The sequence below is a fragment of the Sceloporus undulatus genome, chromosome 3, assembly GCF_019175285.1.
Source record: "Sceloporus undulatus isolate JIND9_A2432 ecotype Alabama chromosome 3, SceUnd_v1.1, whole genome shotgun sequence".
Taxonomy (NCBI): Eukaryota; Metazoa; Chordata; class Lepidosauria; order Squamata; family Phrynosomatidae; genus Sceloporus; species Sceloporus undulatus.
Genome location: NC_056524.1, coordinates 96,170,395 through 96,194,631, shown reverse-complemented (window position 1 = coordinate 96,194,631; position 24,237 = coordinate 96,170,395). Strand labels below are relative to the sequence as shown.

The 24,237-nt window shown below is 39.9% G+C and overlaps 1 protein-coding gene across 1 annotated transcript in view; it reads right to left on the bottom strand.

Annotated features, from left to right (window-relative positions):
- Positions 1-18,840, bottom strand: part of ASMTL (acetylserotonin O-methyltransferase like) — a 30,636-nt gene extending 11,796 nt beyond the window's left edge. The window contains exons 1-6 of the mRNA XM_042459401.1: positions 18,654-18,840; positions 12,132-12,263; positions 11,897-11,944; positions 8,881-8,945; positions 5,718-5,779; positions 285-393 (exon numbers count right to left, since the gene is read on the bottom strand). Coding sequence (XP_042315335.1) covers positions 285-393; positions 5,718-5,779; positions 8,881-8,945; positions 11,897-11,944; positions 12,132-12,263; positions 18,654-18,746 — 509 coding nt within the window. The 5' untranslated portion in view covers positions 18,747-18,840. The remainder of the gene's footprint in view (positions 1-284; positions 394-5,717; positions 5,780-8,880; positions 8,946-11,896; positions 11,945-12,131; positions 12,264-18,653) is intronic.
- Between the last annotated feature and the right edge of the window lie 5,397 nt (positions 18,841-24,237).

Below are 24,237 nucleotides of genomic sequence, written 5' to 3'. Positions count from 1 at the left end.
TTAAAATTGTTGATATGTAGTGGTCCTTTGGACTTTGCAGTGAATGTTTTCCTGCTCCCTCTTCCCCACCATTGAAAGGGCCACTGACTAGCCCATTCCCACTAGAAAACAGTGTGAGACAGTTCACTACTTTGTGTTCCAGTGTAGTACCTCATGTTTGCTTCAGTACACCATACTGACATATGTACAGTGTGTAAACATAACTCTTTTTCTTCACACTACACATTTTCTAGAACTATTTGGTCACAATTTAAGCCCATTCACATTCCAATTACTGTACGTACATTGGCTCACCACTGTGAATATATTCCCATAAGAGTTCCTCAGAGAGTTCAGCAAACTTAACTTTAGTTTCTTCGTAGAAGTCAGTGACTTCAGTCTCCAGCTGATTATCTACAAAATAAAAATTCTGGGTAAAAACCAACTTTCTGATGACTTTTTAAGATGTTTTATATCCTAGGAAAGAAGAAGCAAGATACAGATCTTAAGATAAAGTGTGACAGGCTGCACTTAAATCAATAGTCTAATGCCTCCCCTCTTCTCTCTACCCCAGTTCTGTTATAATAGGAGAAGTTAACAAGGAAAACACAGAGGAACATGCAACACGTTAATAGAAAATTTTTTGTCCTACTACTTGTTAATTACACACATCCTTACCTTCTTTAAAAATACCAAAGGTTTGCAGATCACTTTTCATCAGCAGCCTGACCACCATTCTTATGGCACAAAAGACTCTGTAAAGTGTCATTCCAGGAGGAAAGCACCAGCAAGGAAAACAAGGTGTCACTTGGGACTTGCCTTCCCTTCTTAGTGTCAGAAGGGGTAAGTCCCAATGACTTCTTTGTTCCCTACTGAACACACATTTGAGTCCAAAGCACATCTGTAGTGAAGGAGGAAGGCAGAGCCACTGTGGTGCTCAATGGCCCACTCCAGAACAATGAAATCGTGTCCAGCTTTGCCATCTATGAATGTGGCGATGGTACCATTACATCTCAGCCCTACAGGTTAAAGAAAGACCTATCACTCTCCACCTAGGATGATCTGTTCTCCTGTATTTTGCCACCCTGGCCCTGCCTGGCTGCAGAATTTGTACTAGTGCTGCAAGGATCATCTGAAATAATTCATGATTACTAAAAATGAAAGACTGGGTAAGTATTATTTTTTCAGATCTGTATCTTGTTTTTTGGGGGGAACATGCACAATGTGGCTCACAAAATGTTTATGTAGAAGCTTAAATCTCATGGCTCAAACTTTAGGATACAGAATTGAAGCAGAGATGGATACAGTGTAAGTCTGCATTCCCCAATTACTAGAAATCTGAAACAGAGCACTTTTCAACATTTAATGGTCAAATATACATGACTAGAAGCCTTCTCACAAGTTAAAGCCAGCAATCTAGGAGAGCAATAAAGTCATACTGGCATACAATGGGCCTTCCACATTAGCCAGGGCTATGGGCACAGGACCTCGGTGAAAATGGGAAAATCACCAATAAAAGAGGGGGAAAACCCACTTTTTTAAACCTAAGAAAACACCTCTCTAGGAATCTGTAGATCCTCCAGTGCAATTGTATGGCTCATATCTGCCAGAGGTTGGCCATAGAAGTGTTTTTTCTATGAATCTCTAGGTCCTCCAATGTGACTCTAGCAGAGTCAAGCTGAAGGACCTAAAGATTGCTAGAGGGTACATATTAATCAAATCCATGAATAATCAAATCTGCAGAAGTCAAAGCTACAAATGTGGAGGGTCAACTGTTTCAAAGGGGGGGTCAATTTATTTATTTAAACTACGTATTATTCCAACATATTCTAGTCATGTAAGCCGCCTTGACTGCTGCAGCAGAAAGGCGGGGTATAAGAATAAAGTTTATTTATTATTATTATTACAGCAATGTATGCACTTGGTAGATCATCAGTCCTCAATTCTGAGGAAAGAGAATTTCTGGTGTTATCTGAGAACGAGTCTGTACTTCCAGAACAAAATGCTATTTTGCTACTTTATAGTAAATTTTCACTTCACTGGTGTGACATTTGGGTGCCATGTATTGAGAGCCCCCCCCCCCCCGTCCTTCCAGCCAAAAATACTCTGCCTTTATCTGCAGTGCAGATCTTTGTTAACATTCTGGGGGCTGCAGCAAAATGCAGTGAGCTAAAAAGCTGCAATCTATACAAATGTAATTCAAGTAAAAACGTGCTACAATTATTATTCCATAGTAAGGGAACACCATAATTTAAATATTAATATACTGTACCTCCTGGATATCAGTATGCACAGTTCAATTAAATAATAAGAGTTTTAGACACTGACCTAGGCAAAACTTGCATGCATTGTGGTTGCGTTAAATCTGGATGGGATGAACTATTTTGAGGATCTGGAAATCATCCCCATGTTTTTATGAGTATTCAGACTACAAAGGTATAGATGTCTGTCTGAGAACAAATCTCATTAAAATCAAGGGGACTTCTGAAAATATATTTGAAAAACTGTAAAAATTGTTTATATTCTGCAAGGTGAAGGTAGTAAATTGCAATAAAATCCTTTCAGCACGAATGTGTGTGCTTCAGGTCAGTGTAAAAGATAAGATTTCTAACTGATTATGGAAACAGAGATTGCATATTTTGTGACTTCTGGACTTCAGCCACTAGAACATGTCTAGCAACTAAGGTATCTGGCTATAAACTGTGTTACCTATCATATCTTTTCCCACTACAGATGCCAGACTGGACACTCACTAAGTTCTTGTGAGGATATTAAATAGAGATCACCTTGTCTAAACAATTCTTCAGTTTTATTTTATTATCACTGAATATGATCATGCACAGTGGAGGCAGGCATTTGGGGGAAGAGGTATTAATTATCTAAGATTTCTGGAAAGATTTAACAGATCAAGCTTGGCTACATTTTGAACACCTATGCAAGTAGAATTGATGCAAACATTATCAAAACAAACCACATCCAGTAAAACAGCAAAAAAAAAAAAAAAAATCTGACAAAGATGGTATAGTGATTCTAGAGTCCCCTCCTGCTTCTGCTCAGTAGGATGATATCTCTAGAGACCACCAGTCTGAGCTACCATCACCTACTGATTTTAGCCGACATGACCCAGTAACTCAGTGGGCATTTACTATGGGTTTAACGTGCACTGTTCACTTCTGACTCTGCAGAGACTTTCCTTCCTTCACCCTTGTGAAAGATTAGAATAGCAAAGCAGGTGAAAGAGTGTGGGAAGTAAGAGTGCCTTAAAGGAAGCTTTATTCAAAGCAAAAACAAACAAACAAGCTTCATTTATATACCGCTTCATACCACCTAAGCAGTGTCTAAGCGGTTTACAACTGTAAGCTAATTTGCCCCCAACAATCTGGGTACTCATTTTAGTGACCTCTTTGGAAGGATGCAAGCCTGAGTCAAGTTTGACCCTTTTTTCTGGTCTTGAACTCACAACCTTGTGGTTTTGAGTGAGTGGCTACAGTGCAGGCATTTAACCACTGTGCCACCAGGGCAAGTAACCTACATATCAAAAGGATATTTCAATATGAATGCACCATCCTTCAGGCAGTTACTTAAAAGGTACAGACTTACAAAAGCCTAGATCATATTCAGCCAAGGTTTAAATAACGAAATATAATTTTCCAAACACATATATCTAAAATATTTTCTTATTTTTAGTTTTCTATGGGTTTTTCAACTTCACATTTTCTTATTCTACTCACAATATCAATGGGATTCAGAGTGGTCTCCTTGGGTTTTTTTAATAATCTGTTCTGGAAAGGATCTCAAAGATTCACACTTCTGTCCAACTGGCCATTCTTACTGGGCAATTGTCTCTCCTATTATTATTATTATTATTATTATTATTATTATTATTATTATTAACCTTTATTTATAAAGCGCTGTAAATTTACACAGCGCTATACATATAATCTTTATAAGTAGACAGTTCCCTGCCCTCAGGCTTACAATCTAAAAAGACATGACACAAAAGGAGAAGGGAGTGGTGGCGGGGAAGGGGATGAGGTCCAGCAGTTCTTCTCAACCTCCAAGGCCTGGACCAAGGCAGATGGACTGGAGGGAGGACTTGGCTCTCTCTCCTCATCTCTGTAACACTGACCACAATAAATACACCTTAAAATCCAACAACTCATTTGTTTACCTGGAGAGGAGACTATACCCCTCTGCTGTGATGCCCAGATAATGGGAGAGCCACATCTAGTTCCAAGAGTTTTACTAAGGAACTGAATGTGGATAATACCTAGTCTCATTACAATTTATGTAAGCTCATTTCTAGATATCAGCCTTATTTAAAATACTGTTGTCTCAGGTATTAGGTCCAAAATCAAAAGACTGTCTAGAGATTTAAAGTAAATGTTATTATACAGTTTCCATTTTGCACCAAGAAACCATTATCAGGACAGCTTTCCAGCAGGTAAACTTGAGGTACACATAGTATTTATTTGACACTGAGATTTCCAATTTCCCTTTGTGTATGCAAATAGCATATCAAAACTTTCTTCCCCTATCCTAATAAATTCTTGAAATGTCAGGAAGAAACTCTTTTAGAACATGGCTACATAGCCCAAAAACCCCACAAAAACTATCTTTCAGGAACATCTATAAACATATTACACCGCCGCAATGCCCCCTGTGGCTACAACAGTAGCTTTTTGTTACCCCTTGTCTATTTTCCAGACCATTGTTACAGCTTCTGAATGTCTCTACATGTCTCTCATACTCTGTCTCTGCTTCCTTCTAATCCATTCTAGATATTCTAACTGAAAAACCAACTAAACAACAATCTTAAGACCATTATTGCTTTTCTGCTGATTCTTTCAGTTTGTTGCTGCTGATTGGGTTTAAATATTCCAAGGGCACCAGATCCTGTCTAATATTGGAAGCTAAGCAGTCAGCCCTGATTAGTGCTTAGATGGAAGTCTGCTAACAAATACCAGGTGCTGCAAGTTATATTTCAGAGGAAGTAACTGGCAAAAGCATCTCCAAGTATTCCTTGCCTAAGGAAAACCTATGAAATCATGGGGTGACTATAAGTCAACAGGCAACTTGAAGGCACACGTATATATGAAACTACATCATCCACTGTCTCTCAGTGGGTGTCACAAACCTTTCAAGATGTTACTAAGGTACCACTAGATTACATATTGTATCAATGTCAGAATGAACAAGAATCAAGGCCTCTCTATGCAATTTGACTGATATTAAAGCTGAACCCTAAAAAAACAAAGTGTTCTGCAACATGAACAAAGAGAGGCATGACAAAGCCCTGGAATTTCTAGCTTTTCAGTGCTGCTGAAGAGTAAGGCCAGAATTATGTTGGGTCCACAAACATAGTTATAGCACTTACAGAATCAGTGATGGTTAAATGGAAACTGCTCTCTGCATAGCAGTGGCAAGGGACAGAGAGGGGAAAAATCAATGATGGTGTCAAGAGAAAACTGCTACTTCCAAGATGTGTATTTTCCCAGAGCACAATTGGAGCAATGTGGTTCTCAAAACTAATGTGCTCTGGGACTGGGACTTAGGCAACCACCAGTCCTTTGGCACAAGTGATTGTCCACTTCTCCTACCCATTGTCATCTCCTCCTCACATGAGTCTACAGAAACTGCAACCACCAACAGACCACTACATGGGCACCAACATGATTAAGATGGTTACAGAGCCAACCATTTGACATGGGTGTCTGTATTGATTCTTACCAATTTACCTTTATTGCTGCAGTGAACAATTGCAACACCTGTGAAGACACTGTGCTCCTTCCCACTCAATCTGTTAAGAAGAACAGATAAATTACTGCAACTGTTTTGTTATAAATAATAATTTATGAATTATTATTAATAATGAATAGTATATGTAATGTTGGCAAACTGCTCAATTTTTTAGCTTTATATCACTGTGTTCTGAACAATGGGAGATTTTATTTCTAGGGTAATGAAAAACTAAAGCAAAATAATAATCTCCAAGAAATTAGACTGATGTGCAAAAGCCTTTTATATCTGAGCCACCTCTTTTGTAACATCAACCAACAACACATATCCAAAAGGACACGATATATAACCAGATAGGATTAAAAAGGTATAGACACAGATACAAGTGCACTAGTAAAAGTGAACTTTCACAGAAAATATAATAAAAAAGACCAAATATCAAACTCGAGAATCCATAAAATAGAAACTTGATAAGTTAGCACTTAAGTACATTTCTTTGATTCAGCAGGTCTACTCTATGCTCTTATGTTCTCCGCTGCCGCTCCCAGACTATGGAACGCCTTGCTGGAGGAAATCCATCAAATAACCAGCCTAGACAGCTTCAAAAAAGCTGTCAAGATGGATCTCTTCTGGCAAGCCTACCCAGAATAGTTCAATTTAATTTCTCTACTCTCCCACTGCCTCTACTAGAAAATTGCTGTCGTTTGAACAGGTTTAATTTTTAAACTGTATTGTTTTTAATTCTGTTTCAAAGGGGGGGAGTCAATCTATTTACTGAAAGTATGTATTGTTCCAACATATTCTAGTCATGTAAGCCACCTTGATTGCTGCAGCAGAAAGGTGGGATATAAGAATAAAGTTTGTTTATTTATTTATTTATATGGTACTAACAGTTAGATTTAGATCAGCTGCCCTTACTGTAGAACAGCATTCTCTTTTAAGATTGTACAGTCTAGACCAGTACTACTCAATGTGGTGATCCCTGGACTGGTTCCAATCCTAGAGCCATTGACTACTGGTCCCTGGGGAGTCTCAATGGGTCTACTCTAGCTGGAAGAACAACTGAATTTACACCATAGTTTACCATTGGCATTTTGACATAAACTAGCCAAAGTTCAAGTTCATTGCTTTCTTCTTTTTGTAAAAAATAAGTTTTATTAGACAATATAAAAAACAAACCTGAAATATACACTACATCCTACATATAAACAAACATAGTCAAATTATAACATAACTAAAACATTCCTTAAGCATCGTATCATTAATAAAGTTCATTGCTTTCAAATCACTTTTTTATTTATCCACCGATTTTGATGTGACTGTGAAAGTGTTCATCTTTGGCTGCTTATAGTGATTACTACTAGATTCAATCATCATGAATTGAATTCAATTACTACCAAAATGAGAATAAACAAAGAAGACAAGGTAAAAACTAAGAACTTGTAAAGTTTGGTTGGGCAATGCCAAATGTATTTGATTTGTAGGTCTTTATCTGTGATAACAGTTATCCTAAATTTGGAATTTTGGAACTAAAGTTACATGGTTCACATATATGGTTTATCTAATGCATGCGTAAATTAAATACAGACAGAAAATATGTTAGGTTCTATAGGAAACCTGAGTAGGTGATGTCCTGTTTAGTTCATGCTTTAACATGTGTCACAGGAAAATCACATACAGCAGCTGTATTCAAACTTTTTACCCTTGGGACTTCCCTTTACATCTACATGCAGTTGTTGCCCTCCCCCAGTACAGTATACTTTGTTCATTTAGGTGCATATTTTCATTCACACACTCATGTATTCATAGAATTCGAAGATATAGCTGTGTTAGGCCCAGTACAAACTGGCCAAAAGTGACGTGCTGACGTTGATTCTACTGTTCTGGAGTGCACAGCAACCACACATTCCAAAACCCTAGTTCGTGCCGGCGGCGCCATGACTGCGCAGCCCTGCCCACACAGGGCGCATGTCTATGACGCAAGTGCAGCACAGCATCCACATGTCTGGGCACTGCACTTGAGTCACAGACGTGCCACAATGTGCCAATGGCACACTGATGGTGTCATCCGCGTGCGCCACAAAGAACCCATTTTTTCAGGTTCTTTATGGGGTGGAGAGATGCCGCGCGGTTTGGCTCCTGTGGTGTCCCTACGGAGGAAAACTAGGCGTCTCCAGCTCGCCTTTTCGGGGCGGTCTAGAGAGCCCCTTAGTCTGCTCAATCAGTTGTAAAGAGATATTTTAGCACCTTTGAGACTAACTGAAAGAAATTGTCAGCATGAGCTTTTGTAGACTAAAGTCTATTTCCTCATGTATCTGAAGAAGTAGAGTTTAGCCTACTAAAGCTCATGCTGACAATTTCTTTCAGTTAGTCTCAAAGCTGCTACAAGATCTCTCTACAACTCATGTACTGATATTTTGATATTTTATAAGGAAATAAAATCATTCAACAGTTTTATTTAAGTAAATTCAGTATTTAATTCAAAATGTGTAAATTTTACACATAAAAACGATTAGGAAGAGGAGGAGGAAGAATCAGGGCCTCCAAGTCTCGCGACCCCATGAGCAACTCTCACACCTCCTCCAGTTCCCGCTTTACTGTTTGAGAACCAGTAATATACAGCCTTTTTATTAAAGAAACAGATTACATTTGACAAAAAGCAAATTTAGAAAAACTTTACATGAAGCTTATGCAACATATAGCATATCTACTGTCAACTTTAGATGTAAGTACAATAAAAAATTTAAATCACTTAACCACCATACTGTGCTGAACACATCTAATCTTACCTGATTTATAGAGATAAGTAGGTTAAAGACTGGTTATTATTTGGATGGGAGACCACCAGAAAATACTTTGGAGCTCCCAAGTCGGCTGGGAAATGAACAGTACTTGAAGACTTAACAGCCACTGCCAGTCAGAGTTGACATTAATGGGCTGGTTAGTCCAATTGTCTGCCTTAATATAGCAGTTTCCTATGGAACTGGCTGTAATAGACAATTTTCTTAATAATAAAACTAATAACATATCGTGTCCAACAGACAACTAAATAAATAATTTCTCATTTGTTTTGCAAATCCACACTGGGTCAATCCACTCTGCAATGGCTAGACCTGCAGATATAAGCCATGATGGTGGTGTGAGAAGTTTTAAAGTGCAAACCTTGAAAGCATCTTATATGCATCTTGCTTGTCAACTGGTTTCTCTAGAATCTGGTCTTCTATTGTCTGAAATGAAAATAAATATACTTATATATATATATATCATTACAGTGAAACTGATATCAAATTATAAATATACATTTTTGCCTGAAAATTTTGTTCACTGCATTCAGACATGAACAAAAGTAATGCAGGCCTAAACTGATGTAATAATGTGACGCTCCAAATGTTGCTGAACTACAGCTCCAAGCAATCCAAGAGCATCTGGAGGGCAGTGTGATTCCACTCCATACTAAACCCAGTTGCTACCCCTAACCAAAGTAGACCCATTGAATCAGTGGGATTTACCTAAATGTTTATTTTTTCTAGTTGCGACTATCAACTGGACTTAGTCTCAACACTTGTAAAAGAGAGGAGTTCTGCACACTATCTCCATGGGATTATATGACATGACGCCTATTCACACTACACAATTATAGCACTGTGAGTCTACTTTAACTGCATAGTAATATCCTACAGAATCCTGTAGTTTGTAGTTTGGTGAGGTACTACAGCTCCCTTGCTGAGAATTCTAAACATCTCTCCCTAAACCCAAACTTCCAGGACTGGATCATGACTGAACCGTGGCAATTAAAGTAGAATCATAGCACTAGAATTGCACAGTGTAAATGGGCCCATTGTATCTCTCTGACACAGTTCAGAGTGCAGGCCTAGTCCAATCTTCTTGGCATTGTAAAGAAGATATGGTATGGAACAAAAGATATATACCCCATCCTTTTTTCTAATTTCATACATTACAAAATGTGTAAGGACACTCAAAGCACATAAGCATGTGTGAATATCCTCACTTTCTGAGGGAGAACCAGGTGAACTGCATCAGATAGAGATTGGCTTTCCACGTGGAACACCAGCCCTACATTATATTATATGGATTTGAGGCTCCTCCACCATCAAAAGACAAATGAATCATCTGCAGAGTCCCTGGCTAACAGTCAGGAGTCAATCCTTCACAGAAAATGTAACTAGGGAATGATTATTCATCCTAAACACATACTGTTCTATAAGGCAGTAATATACCGTATATAAACATACCGCAGCTTAGTTATCCCATATGGTAATTTTTGTACCTTTCTCCAATTTTGACTCTTTAATATCATGTTTATATGTATTTTTTTCTTTGACAAGATTCCAGTATTCAAAGGAGTAGCTGTGTTAATCTCTTACAGCATTAAAAGACAGAAGGGGTATATGTGTGTGTGTGAGGAAATGTGGAAGCACCTTTAAGACTAACTAGTTTTTATTTAAGCACAAGCTTTCATGAATATAAACCTACTTCTTCAAATGCAGTAGAGAGCAGTATTAAGGTCTCAGATATAAAGTGTATTTATACAGTTGTGAGACTGGGATAGAATGTAATAGGATTCAGAACGGTGCAAAATATCTCTCTTGCTCTAAATTTTCAAAGGCCTTTCAGATCTTTGCAGTGGTCTGTAAGTACTGATATTTGAAAGCAATAAATCTGCTTACCAAAAGTCAACATTTCCCTGGGTTCAAAACTCTTTCTGATAAGATTCCTTATGTGTGTGTGTGTGCAGTATTGTTGTTGTTGTTCTTATTAGGATTCTTGCATTAACAGATGTACTCTGCCATGAAGTCTACTCTGCCATGAAGCCAGTCTTTGTTCATACTTCTGCTAATGAATTGGAATTTTTGAATTATTTTCATCCAGCTATTTCTCTTTCTAGTCTTCCTTTGTAATTTCCCTGTTTAAGGACTGCAACCTGTAAATTCTGCAAGTAGTTTTTGGGTACTGGCATTTCTATTGTCAAATTGGTGTGCATTTATGCTTTTGCATAGAAGTCGTCCTGTTTGTGAACAGTGTAAAGGGGCATTGCTCACATATATCACATTGGAGGAAGAGCTAGTAAATGCATCTCTGATGTTGTGACTGCTGTTATTGGCTTCTGTAATATTGCTCCCAGAGTAGACGTGGGGACAGAATTAGCATCTGGGTTTGTGCTGTGGTCTTGTTGCTGTATTACTATCCATATTATGTATCCTGTTGTAAGTGACTAGTTGTTTAAGAATTGGAGGTTTTCTATAGGCCAATAAAGGCCTATATAGAAGCTCTGGCCCTGTTATTCACCAGAACCCGCCTGAGTGGTCTCACCTGGTGACCACTAGGGATGTTCTGTCATTTTGTGTTTTTGGCCTGTCTATTTCAGTTCTCTTTGAAAATGCCACTTTCTCTTTGTGAATGTAGTCTGGTTATTTTGGCAAATATGAGTTGGGAGCTTGTGTTCCCAAAGGTAATGTTTGCTTTTGTCCTGGAGATGTGTTGCTAATCAAGGTGATACGGGAGTGTGTGGAGCTGCCTTTTATTGAATCAGACTACTACTGGTCCAGCAAGTTGTAGCACTACTGATACAAATTGGAAGCCAATCTCCAGGGTTTCACATAATCTCTCCCAGGCCTATCTGGACCTCTGGCATGAAAACCATATGCTCTACCACTGAGCAATGACCTTTCCCCATATAAACTTCTCTGTAATTAAAGGTGTATCCACAATGCAGAAATAGATCAGTTTGACACCACACCTCTAGTCCGATCCACACTGCAGAAATAACCAAGTTTGAGACTGCTTTAATTGCCCTGTCTCAGTGCTAGGGAATTCTGGAAACTGTCATTTTCTGAGACATTTAGCCTTCTCTGTCAGAGAGTTTTGGGGCGACAATAAACTACAGTTTCCAGGATTCCCTAGCACCAGGCCAGGCAGTTAAAGCTGTCTCAGACTGGATTATTTCTGCAGTGTGGATTGGACCTCTGTCCTACAGAATCCTGGGATAAGTAGTTTGTGTGAGGCAAAGAGGTCTCTGACAGACCAGGATGAATACCTTACCAAACTACAAGTCCCAGGATTCCACAGAATGGAGCCATGACAGTTAAAGTAGTGTCAAACTGTATGAGTACTGTAAAGAAAATCCAATTATCAATTGCTAGTATATACCAAAACTCACCACAATAGTGTCTGCTCCTATAACAACATCTGGTGTTCGAAGATGTTTCTGAAAAATATATTAACATACTTTGATAAGTTTCCCTGCTTCACTAATTAGCCCCAATAGCCTGAGAATGCCACAACTCTGATGTAGGAAAAAAGCATAGTATAAGAGCAGCCTTCAGAGTACATGCAAAATACCATGGACATTAGTTTAGAATCATCAAATTAGGCAAGGGATGAAAATGGCTTACCAAATGCATCCTTTTTGCCACTTCAAGTGCCTTTTGTTTTGCAGTTTCCACAGCATATTCATAAGGAGCTGCAAAACATGACTTCTCCAGTGTCTCTTTGAACCAAGAAGGAACAACTTCGAATCGAAGACCCTGTTGAAGACAATGAAACAAACTAACCTTTCAATAAAATCCAGCCTAACAGACACATATATATAAGGGATGTTCTAAAATGGATGGTGTCTGCTTAAGCTCCTAGTGCAGCAACTGCATTCGGCCCTCCGTATCCATTGATTCAAGGATCCACAGCTTGAAAATATTCCAAAAAATATGAATTCCAAGTGACAATCCTTGATTTTGCCATTTTATATAAGGGACATCATTTTACTACACCATTATATTTAATGGGACTTCAGCATACGTTAATTTTGGTACCCACTGGGGGTTCTGGAACCAAACCTCAGCAGATAACAAGGGCCCACTGCACTAAATAAACTCAAAGTTCTTCATAAACTCAAAATCCACCATCCTATGGCAAATCTATACTTACAATGTGAATCCTATGTAGCCAGCATAGTCCCATTGACACATCAAGCTCAGAGAAGTGTCAGGTTTGTAGAAATAAAGAAAAATGAAGCACGAGCATGCTCAGTGGCCACTTACTTCTGTGACAGAGGAAGGGACAGAGTATTCTGGCAGAGAGCAAGGCTGGCTGGTATTCTGAACTGGGCTCCTCCACACTCTGACATATTGTTGCAGGTCCCACATATGTTTCGCTGTTTGCTCAGTACAAACACAGAAAGACTGCTCATCCACTTAGTGGACTAGTTGGACTAAGATGTGTGCCAGAAAAAGCCCCATGCACATGTCAATATGATTCATGTCAATAATGACATGAATCACAACTTGGGAAAGAGAGAGAGAGAGAGAGAGAGAGAGATAGATAGATAGATAGATAGATAGATAGATAGATAGATAGATATGATGTTGAGTGCCTTCGAGTCATTTTGGACTTATGATGACCCTAAGGTGAACCTATCATGGGGTTTTCTTGGAAAGTTTCTTCAGAGAGGGTTTGCCATTGCCATCATCTCAGGCTGAGAGAATGTGACTTGCCCAAGGTCACTTAGTGGGTTTACTTGTTCAAGTTGTGATTCAAACCCTGATCTCCAGATTCGTAGTCCAATTGTCAAACCATTATGCCAGATAGACATATTGGTGATCTTATAATACAGTGACCCTATCACATGACTTTATTTTCAAATTTTATTGAGGGGAGGAGGATTTCCACTGCCTTTGTCGGAGGCTGCAAGAGTGCAACTTGCCCAAAATCACCCAACAGGCTTCCAGGGCTAAGCAGAGATTCAAAACCTGATTTCCTGAAATCCTAGTCATACTCATACCACTACACCATACTGGCTATCTAAATTTGTGTACTAAATTCCATGTGTTCAGTGGCTATAGTGGCTGGGGTTGTTCTGGACAGGTTTGTCCAAAAAACACGTTTTCCTCAACTCTGTAATGAAAAGAACACTTCAAAGATGTTATTTGTTGAACATATAAAGACATCCCACTCTAAAAGTGGCAGGCTTCTTAAAAGTCTACAGCTGAATGCTGTCTTTATTAAGGACTACAGATCTCACACATAGACATAAACTTCAATAAATAAAACTTGGTGGCATTTTTCCAGAAGGTTTTGTCTCTGTAGAAAAAGACAAAGCAAGTACTTGCCATTTCTTCCTGACAGATATATCCCACACCAAATAACCCCAGAACAGGTTTGTTAATCACACAATATTTTGCTTCATAGATAACAAAAATGTTTATGGCAGGTTTACAACTCTTCAGGTCAACTTCATTTCTAGATATTGAATTCCTATCAGGCAACAGGTGCTCACTGACCTGACTTAACCTGTAGTATTTGGAAAAGTAAGATTATGCTAGCAATAGACCAACTTTATATTACAAATATGAGAGACTGAAACTAAACACAAATCCATATAGATCAGTCAGCAATTGTGGTTGGTCATAGGGCCCATTTTCTATCCTGGGATCCTTTTGCCAAAAGAAAGAAAGGGATAGAGAAAACAAAATGGGAAGTTACCAGACGTCCACTTAGTTTCTGCAAATGTTTGCTTTTTTGTATTGTTTTTAATGTTAAACAGTGTTGAGTGTCCCTGGAACTTGTTTAAAAGGTGAACTACTGCTTCGGAAGTCATCCAGGAATACCAATTCACCCACCAGAGAAAAAGGTGGTGTCAGGAGGACCCAAGGGCTACCCAAATCCTCTGCCCACAGAGCTGTACTTTGCCCTTCCCTGTGTCAGATTGTGCTACAGAAGCTTCTCACACCATTGCAACACATACGTATCTGGGACTGAGTAGAATAAGTTATGTCGGGCTTTGCACTGCATTGCATTGGACAGGATACGCTGATTTCTTATTTATTCTCTAACCCTGTAACAGTACATACATATACACAGTCTACCCTCCCTATCCATGGACTTTTCATCCACAGATTCAAGCATCCACGGCTTGAAAATGTTTTCTAAAAATATATATCCTAAGAAGCAAACCTTGATTTTGCCATTTTATATGAGGGACACTATTTTACTGCACCATTTTATTTAATGATATTTGAGCATTCACAGATTTTGGAATCCACGGGGGCCCTGGAACCAAACCCCAGTGGATACTAAGGGCCCACTGTACATACAGTTATGGGGTTGGAAGAGACCACAAGGGTCATCCAATCCGACCCTCTGCCATGCAGGAATACTCAAATCTATTTTTTAAATGTCTAGGATTATATATCATGAAGAATTAAAAGAGCATTAGAGGGCAGTACTCCTCTGACATTAGTTAAAGATTTTATCCACTATTAAGAAATCAAGCATATATTTCATAGCAAATACCATTGATTACAGTGGAGCATTTTTCCAAGCTCAGTTGTCTTATTCAACTGGTGTTTTACCAGTTTGATCTATTTATTTATTTCATTTTTATGCTACCTTTCTCCTGGAAAGGGACCTAAGGCAGCTCACAAGATAAAAACATGTCAAAAACTTTACAATAAGAATTTAAAACTTCACTACAGGCAGGGTATAATTATAAATGGAAGAGAATACACTTTGTACTTAACAAAGTACAGAATATTCTCGTTTGCACAGATAAAATTCCAGGAACATTTGGAAAGCAATGATGAGTTAAAGCTTTGGTGCCAAATCAGTTTTCAAAAAAAAAGAATTTTGTCCTAGAAAAGTAAAAAGAGCTTAGTACATTATGGGTTCTCAAACTACTTCAAGACATCCAAAGGCAATGGGAAGGTAATAACATTTCTGGAACCAAGTTTTGTTGTTTTTTAAAAAAAATCAAGATGCAAGAAAGATTTCCAATGCATTGGATCCCCTCAATCTGACTGGACATTAAACAAAAGGCAGAAGTATATAGTTTATGAGTGCTAATATAAGGACTGTGGCATATTTTCCACTGGGAATCTGTATCTTAAAAGAGAATCATGAATTCAAATTTATGTGAGAGACTGAAAAACAGTTGACTATATTTTTCAAAGTGAGAACAGCCCTGCATTTTTGCCTTGGCACTCTCAATGTTAATCTGTTTATCAGACCCCAAGAGACATGATGCGAGTCAAATCTTTCTCTGAAAACCATTTTTCTTCCCACTACATTCTGGATTCTCCGCTTTGAGTTCATTGTCCCTCCATGTTTGACATTACCTTCCTCCACAAAATCAGGAGAAACACTCTGGCACCACCTTTCTCATCCAACCTGAGATCTTTTTGCATCCACACTGTCTAATGCAGGGGCGGACCAATTTCCTGCCCCTAAAACCATTTGGGAGCTACATGGACTGCCAAAATTGCATCCCATCCAAAAGGAAAAAAAATCTAAATGGACAGTTTCTAAAAATGATATTTTTTTTTCACATTTGGTAATGCAACCTATTTAAAAATAGTATTTCTGCTCCTGGTGGCAATTCACATGCACCCCTTACCCTTTTTCTTGCAAAAACAAGAGCCACAAAAAAGGGCTGCCCTCTGCCACTATAACTTAATATAAGTTTAGTATGTAGAGAGATCGTGTAGCACCCTTGAGACTAAAGAAAGAAGTTGGCAGCATGAGCTTTCGTAGACTAAAGAACCCGTACAGACAGGCCAAAATAAAGCTGATTCGGGTCACTTTGGAGGGATGCTGTTTAAATGATGCATGCATTCTAAGAGGCCAGAAGCCACGCCAAAGCTAGACTCCATTCCTAAGGACTGGAACGCAGCTTTGGCACAGTTTCTGGCCTCTTAAGATGTGTTTAAACAGCTCTTTAGTCTACAAAAGCTCGTGCTGCCAACTTCTATCTTTCAGTTAGTCTCAAAGGTGCTACAAGATCTCTCTGCATACTGATTCTACAGACTAATATGACTATATCTTTGAATTCTACCACTAATGTAAGTTTGTATAACACTATTATAGACTGCAGAGAGGCAGTATTGTAGCCTGGTGTGGTAACCAGTTGAGTGTTGGATTACAACTCTGGAGACCAGGGTTCAAATCTCTGCTTGACCATGGGCATTGCTAGTCATATTATCACACAGGCACCTGGCACAATCAAAGAACAATCCAAAAGGGGACAGGAAGGGAACAGAATGAGTAGGGGACGCATTTTACTGCACACAGAAGCCCCCCACTCATTCCGTTCCCTTCCCTTCCGTTCCCAAACCATCCCCAGAGGACTGAGATTTTGAACAAAACTTGCCAAGAGCACTCCATGATGGGTTGGCCTTAGGATTGCCACAACTACAAGGACAGACTGCAGACTGTCCTTTCCTGTGACACCCAGCCACTTCCCTTCATCCATAAGAGCTTTGATGAACACAAAAGCTTACCTGCTTCTTTGTGACATTTAAATTGTTATGCTCTTGTTGTTCTAGCATTTTTCTAAATAATGTTTCTGCATGCAGTTTTTGTCTCCTGGAGCAAAGAGACTAGTTTGAAACACAGATTTGCAATTTAGGGGCTGCAAGTGTGAGATGTGCAACACCTAACAACACATCCCTGGCATTTCATTACTCATACCTACTCCAGGATTGAAAAGAGGTTCTGGGATTAAGCCCTGCCTGACACAAAATAAATGTTTACCAATTATTTCCAGCTTCAAACTTTCTGTTCAACAAGTCTCTGAAAGAGAGACATCTGAGATTAACAACCCCAAGGAGCCACAAAGCCCCAAGTTTACCAATCCCCATCTACTGTGGATGCAACGTTGTTGTTGTTGTGTGCCTTCATTCCAATTTACCCTATTGTGGAGTTGTCCTGTTAAGATTTGTTCAGAGGAGGTTTGCTTTAAGTGCTGTAGCCCCATCCTATGGAATCCTGGGGTCTGTAGTTTCACAAAGTCTGTAGCCTTCTCTGCCCAAGAGTGCTGGTGCCTTGCAAAACTACAAATCCCAGAATTGTGTAGGATCAGGGTGACCAGACATCCTCCTTTTCCAGGACATATCCAGCATTTCAGCCTTCTGTCCAGGAACAATTCCAAAATGTCCTCCATTTTGGAAGCATGGATTTACAATTATGTGAGTGCCTTTAGCTTTTATTTAGTAATGTCCTCCATTTTTCTGGAATGTCCCATATTTTGTGGTGCCTTGTCCTCCTCTGCAGTGAGGCCATTTGGTCACCCTGTGCAGGATGGAGCCATGGGCAGTTAGTAGTGTCAAACCGCTTTAATTCTGCACTGCAGATGCAGCCGGTGTCTCTTGAATTTCAAGAGGCAGAAAATTCAAGAGGTGCAGACTTTCAAGCAGAGAAATACAGCAGTTGCCACAACTCCATTATACAAGGTTTTGATTCTCTTGCGGACTGTGCAACCAATCTATTTCATGTTAAAGGGGGCCAACCCTAGATTCCCAGCCAGAGTGCAGTAGTTGGGGGGGGGCACAGAACCCAGCCCCAGGGTCACAGTCTCTCAGCCTCAGGGGAAGGCAATGGCAAACCCCCTCTGAGCAAAGACTGCCAGGAAAACCCTGTGATAGGTTTGCCTTAGGGATGCCATATGTCAGAAATGACCTAAATAAACACAACCACAACCACAGACAGGGTGGCCAAATGTCCTAACCACAAGGGAGGTCCAGGCACCTCAAAATGTAGGACTTTCAAGGGGGGGGGGGGGAAATGGAGGCCATGACCAAATAAAAGCTCACAGATATGCAAATTCACGTTTCTTAGGGCCAAAACAGACTCCAGAAATAATTCACCTTGAGACCACTTTCATTGCTAAGGTACCCTGGGAACTGTAGTTTTTTGTGGCCCCTGTCAGGGAAGGCTAAATGTCCCTTAAAACTACAGTTCCCAGAATGCCCTAGCATTTGAGCCAGGGCTGTTAAAGCAGGTCTCAGAGTGGGTTACTATTTCTGCAGTCTGTTTTGGCCCTTAGTCCAAATGGTGGGAGGGCAGGTCCTGCAAAAGGAGGGCTCCTGTCCTCCATGTCAGCCTTTCTGCCCAGCAGGTGGGGCTGGGACTGCCCTCTGCAGACTCACCACGTTGGTCAGGATCTCCTGCCTGCGGGGCGAGGCGCTGGCCAGCACCACTCTCTTGTGAACCAGCTTCCCAAGGACAGGGCTGAGCACCATGGCTGCCTCCGAGAGAGAGAGAGAGAGAGAGAGCCCAGAGCAAGAGCAACGGAGGGAAGCCTTATGAGGGCGGACCAGGGGACCAGGTCCGGAAAGAGGCGGCACCCAAAGGTCCATGGCTGCTCCTCCTCCTCCTCCTCCTCCTCAGCTGCCTGGCTGGGCGGGGATGCAAGAGGGAAACTCCCTCCTTGCTTCATGGCTGCAGAAATAATCCACTCTGGCAACACTTTATCTGCCATCTGTTTCAGTGCTATGGGATTCAGGGGGATTGGTTGTGGCACCAGAGCAACAGCAAATACCATTACCAGCTCCCTGGCAGGGAAGGCTAAACACAAGTTCCCAGGATTCCATAGCCTCACAAAACCACAGTTCCCAGGATTCCAATAGCTTCACAAAACCACAGTTTTGGGATTCAGGGGCTCACAAAACTACAGTTCCCAGGATTCCATAGCCTGTAGCCATTTCTGGTTGTGGCACCACGGCATCAATAAAACTACCCTTACCAGCTCCTTGACAAAGAAGGCTAAATGTGTCACCAAACCTACAATTCCCAGGATTCCATAGCAAAGAGCCATGGCAGTTGAAGCAGCATCAGAGTTATTTCTGCACTTCAAGGATGCAGCCTTGAAGGCACATAAACACCTGTCTAGGGCTGCATCTGCACTACGGAAATTATCCGCTCATTCTGCCATGGCTCAGTGCTATGGAGTTCAGGGATCTGTAATCGGTTGTGGCACCAGAGCAACAACTAACTACCATTACCAGCTCCTTGACATGGAAGGCTAAATGTCTCACCAAACCTACAGTTTCCAGGATTCCATAGCCTTGAGTCATGGCAGTTAGAACAGCCTCAAACTGGGTTGTTTCTGTGCTGCAGATGCAGCCTTGACAATACACACCTGACAAGGGCTACATCCTCACTGAAGAAATAATCTACCCTGATGCCGCTTTAACTACCATGGCTCAAGGCTATGGAATCCTGGGAATTGTAGATTTTGTGGGACATTTAGCTGCTTGGAACAGTGAGTTCATTTGAAACCATAGCCAAATCATCCATCACATTTCTGCCCATAGATTAAACCATAAATATCACACATCCTGTACCCTATATCCTATGCAAAACTATGGGTCCGAAGAACATATCTGTGCAGATCCAGCAGATTTTTACAGAGGATCCACATGAAATGGCCATGAAATAATGTATCACATCCCTCCCAACAGTGTGTAGCCTCAAATTTCAGGATCCCATAGATGACCAAATAATGTATTACAATCCTCCCCATAGACTGTATCCCCAAAATGTAGATATCTAATACTTTGCCACACCACTACAGTACAATGGTAGTGTTACTAATGGGTTCAGATAATTCTTACAAGGGCTTCATCTAAAACCAAATGTGCCGAATCACATATCACATTTCTGACCACAGACTGAACATCGTAGATCACATACATCAGTGTGCCTCCGCACACAGTGTAAAAACACAGACCTAAAGCTAAGATTTGCATGAATCCAGCTAAACTATACATGTGATCCTCTTGAATATATAATAATATATAATAATATAATAACTAATGCCACCAAATAATGTGTCATGGGTGGCAATAGTAATGAGGCATGATGTAGCAAAAGCAGTCAGGGGTTATAATGTCTACTCTGACTAAATAGTATGAACAAGATTGAATGAGTGCTATTTACTCAAGAGATTGTGGTACAGGCATAGAACTGCTGATATAAAGAAAATTAGATTAAAGTTAAAGAAAAACATTAAATCAATCATACCGTAGTGCCAAAATGTAATCAAGAACATTCCTGAAGAATGTAAGGACTATGTAAGAATTGTGAACTGAAACCAGAAATGTTTGGGGGGGAAGAGTTCCAAAAGACTGTATCTGTAGCCAAAAGGAATGAAATGCTTCAGTGGATGGATGATTGATGAAACTCTTCAAATGGTTAACCATAAATAAAATGTGACAGAAATTCACCCAGAATCCTAAATGCAGCTGAAGACAAGAAAAAGAAAGAATAAGAGACTCTTCCAAAAAAAAAAAAAAAGCTCAGAGAAATCAAGGGAGAGTTTAAACCAAGAGTTGGGATACTGTTTGCTCAATAGGGGGATACATTATATGACCAGAACAAAAATTTTAAAAAGTTGATGGAAGCAATATACAGAAGAGATGAACAGAAGAAAGATACCTTCAAAGAAGAACCTTTTTAGGAAAAACTTAGAATTTTAGAAAGTGGAGTGAAATCTTCTGCTAAAGTACTTGGGAGAAATAAATCACCAATAACAAAGGAAATACCAATAGAGTTATTTCATGCTGTAGAGACAGCATCCACCCAAACAAAAATCTACCAACAAATATCACAAACAAAACAATGACCCACAAACTAAAGACATTCAATATACATTCCTGTCCTCAAGAAAGGGGTCAAAAGGGATTGTAGTAACCATCAGAGCACTAATCCATAATGCAAGCAAAGTGATGCTCAACGTTTTACAACAAAGGAGATTATTGCACCAGCTGTGTTTTCCTGATCTGGGTAAAGGCTGAGTTATTGCACAGCTCTGTGCCTGGATCAGTGGCAGCCCATACCCAATTGTGGCTCCTCCCATACCTAGCAAAAAAACCAGTACTTTTCCGTTTATTGCAAAGTATGTGAGAAGTCCCGTTCATGTATGGGATGCCTCCAATCTGGGCACAAAGCTGTGCAATAACATCCCCAAATCGGATTATATTGCAGACATGTTGACTAATGGGACACACCAAAGATGTTCAGAAGAAAATCAGCCAATGCTTTAGAGATATTAATAAAGTCTTTTGACAGCATAGATCCTGAGAAAATATGGATTGCTCCAAAGGAAATGGGAGTGTCACAACATTGTCCTGATTGTCCTAATATGTAATCTATACTTTGGATGAGATGGCACTGTAAGGACAGAATATGGAGAAAAATTATGGATCCTGATTGGCGAAGGTACCAGGAAAGGTTTCATTTTATCACCCTACTTGTTTAATTTATACACAGAACATATACAGAAAGCAAAATCACAACAATCATGAACAAAAGCAACGTGTAAGGGGGAAAGTCATGTTGCTGTTATAATGTTAGAAAACAAAAAAGAAATCCCAAACATGTTTTCATTGAACAATTTTCTCCCTGCTAGAGTATCTGTGGAAAAGTTCAAATATCCCTGTGAATAGGCTAAACAATGTCTAATAAGCTAACAGAGCGCCCAGAGATTGTGACAGGTAATCATTATAACTCAAGAACAAATTTTCTGAAAACACAAAAATAATGTAAGTTGATTGAGATGGAGAACAATGACACCAGCAGTTATCAGGAAAGTTGTTGGCTAGGCTGGATAGGGAGGTCAAAGATCACAACTTCCAAGGTTTAGTTTTGAAATGTTGACTTTAACAAATATGTAATGTATTTCTTACAGTATGGGTTAGAGAAGCAGAGATTGGTCTGTACACATTTGGTGTATTGTTCAAGTATTTTTGTCTCTACAGATCTGTGCTCTTTGCCAAAGCTGTTCCTAGCAGATACATCACTAGTAGGACCAGAGTTTTTATTCACCCAGATTGTATTTCTTGCAGAAAAATAGTTTGAAATAACTTTGATGCCCTCTGACAGTAGATGCACCCCATTCTTCTACAAGTACAAAATCTTCAATGGACTAAAAGAAAAGCTATCCAAAATTATAGTTAGGCTCTTAGGGCCCACTCTATTGTAATGTGTAGCATTCTTACGAGTTACATTATAGTAATCTTATAAATTATGGCAAATTACAGTTAAATACCTGATTTACATAATTTTGAGAAACAATCATTCTAAAATTGGATCTTGCTGATGAAACCATTCTTGAAAAATACATGGTTGCATTCATTACATACTAACTCATCTCTGTTGGTGTCAAATATCACATTGGAAATAGTTGGAAATAGTCCTGTTCCTAGGGATTGATATGTAGGCACAGGGCTTTAGAAGGTAAGAAATTACAGAAGAGCCCTACAGTTGAATCAAGCCAAAGCTCATTTACACTAACGTCTTATTTCCAATTATAACTAGCCATGGGCATTTGCTAAGTGTACAAGCTTAGCCTGCCCATACTCTCCTAGTTAGGAGGGCAAAAAGTGCACAATGGAATTCCTGCTCTTATCTCTGACTTGAGATAATTCAGTTATCACTAACAGTAGAAATTCCCCTTCATGCTTGTTTTTAGACAAGTGGCTTGTAAAGGAAACTCTGTAGACTATTGAGAAATGTATGCAGAATGATCATATTTGCCCATGTGGGATGACCGCTATAATAATGTGTTCAAGGAATAAATGTTTCTTATGTCTATTACATTTTCATCATTAAGAAAATTTTCATCATTAAGAGAGTGTAAACAATGTACTTGAACAATGTAAATCCAGGAGTTTTTGAAGGAAATGGATTATCTAGGGACCTTATTGCACTGACAAAAAACCCTACTGCTCCCCAACGGGATACAGTCAGGTTGTGGGTTGCTACTGGGAATTATTGCACGTAATTCACCACTGATTCTGCCAGGTGATTGCAACCTGGCTGCATCCTGAATCCCAGGAGCACTTCGGAGGTTGCTTTTCAAAGTTGGGAGCCCATCCATTTCATTCTGGCTTCAGACCTGACTATGGTCCTCTAGATCACTTGGTGGATGACCTACACAGGGAACTGGACAGGTAGAGTGTGTCCCTGTTAGTCCTGCTGGACCTTTCGGTGGCTTTCAGTAACATCAACCATGGTATCCTTCTGGGGCACCTCTCTGGGATTGGACTTGGAGGTACTGTTGTGCAGTTTTTCCAGTCTTTCCTGGAGAGGTGAACTCAGAAGGTTATGTTGGGGGACCCTGTTTGACTCCTTGGGTTCTATTCTGTCCCCCATGTTATTTAACATGTTATTTTTAACTTCTACATGAAACCTCTCGGACAGGTAATCTGGGGTGCAGTGTCACTAGTATGCAGTCAACACCCAACTCTATCTCTCCTTTTCATCTGATTCTAAGGAAGCTGTCTCTGTACAGAACCAATGTCTGTTCTCAGTAATGCACTGGATAAGGGCTAACAAGTTGAAACTTAATCCAGAGAAGACAGAGGTGCTTCTGGTCAGTCATAAGGCAGATCAGGGAGTAGGGATTTTGCCTGTGCTGAATGGAGTTACACTCCCCTGAATTCTCTGATACTTAGCTTTGGTGTGCTCCTGGACTCAACTCTGAGACTGGATGCCCAGGTTGCAGCAATATCCAGGAGTGCATTTACACAGCTAAAATTTGTGCACTAGCTGCACCTGTTCCTTGAAACATCAGCTCTAGCTATGGTGACACATGCCTTGATTACATCCCGTTTGGACTACTGTAGCACACTCTATGTGGAGCTGCTTTTGGAAACTGCTCAGAAACTTTCTCAAGTTCAAAACACCACAGCTAGAATGCTGACCAGGGCCAGTTATAGGAAGCATATA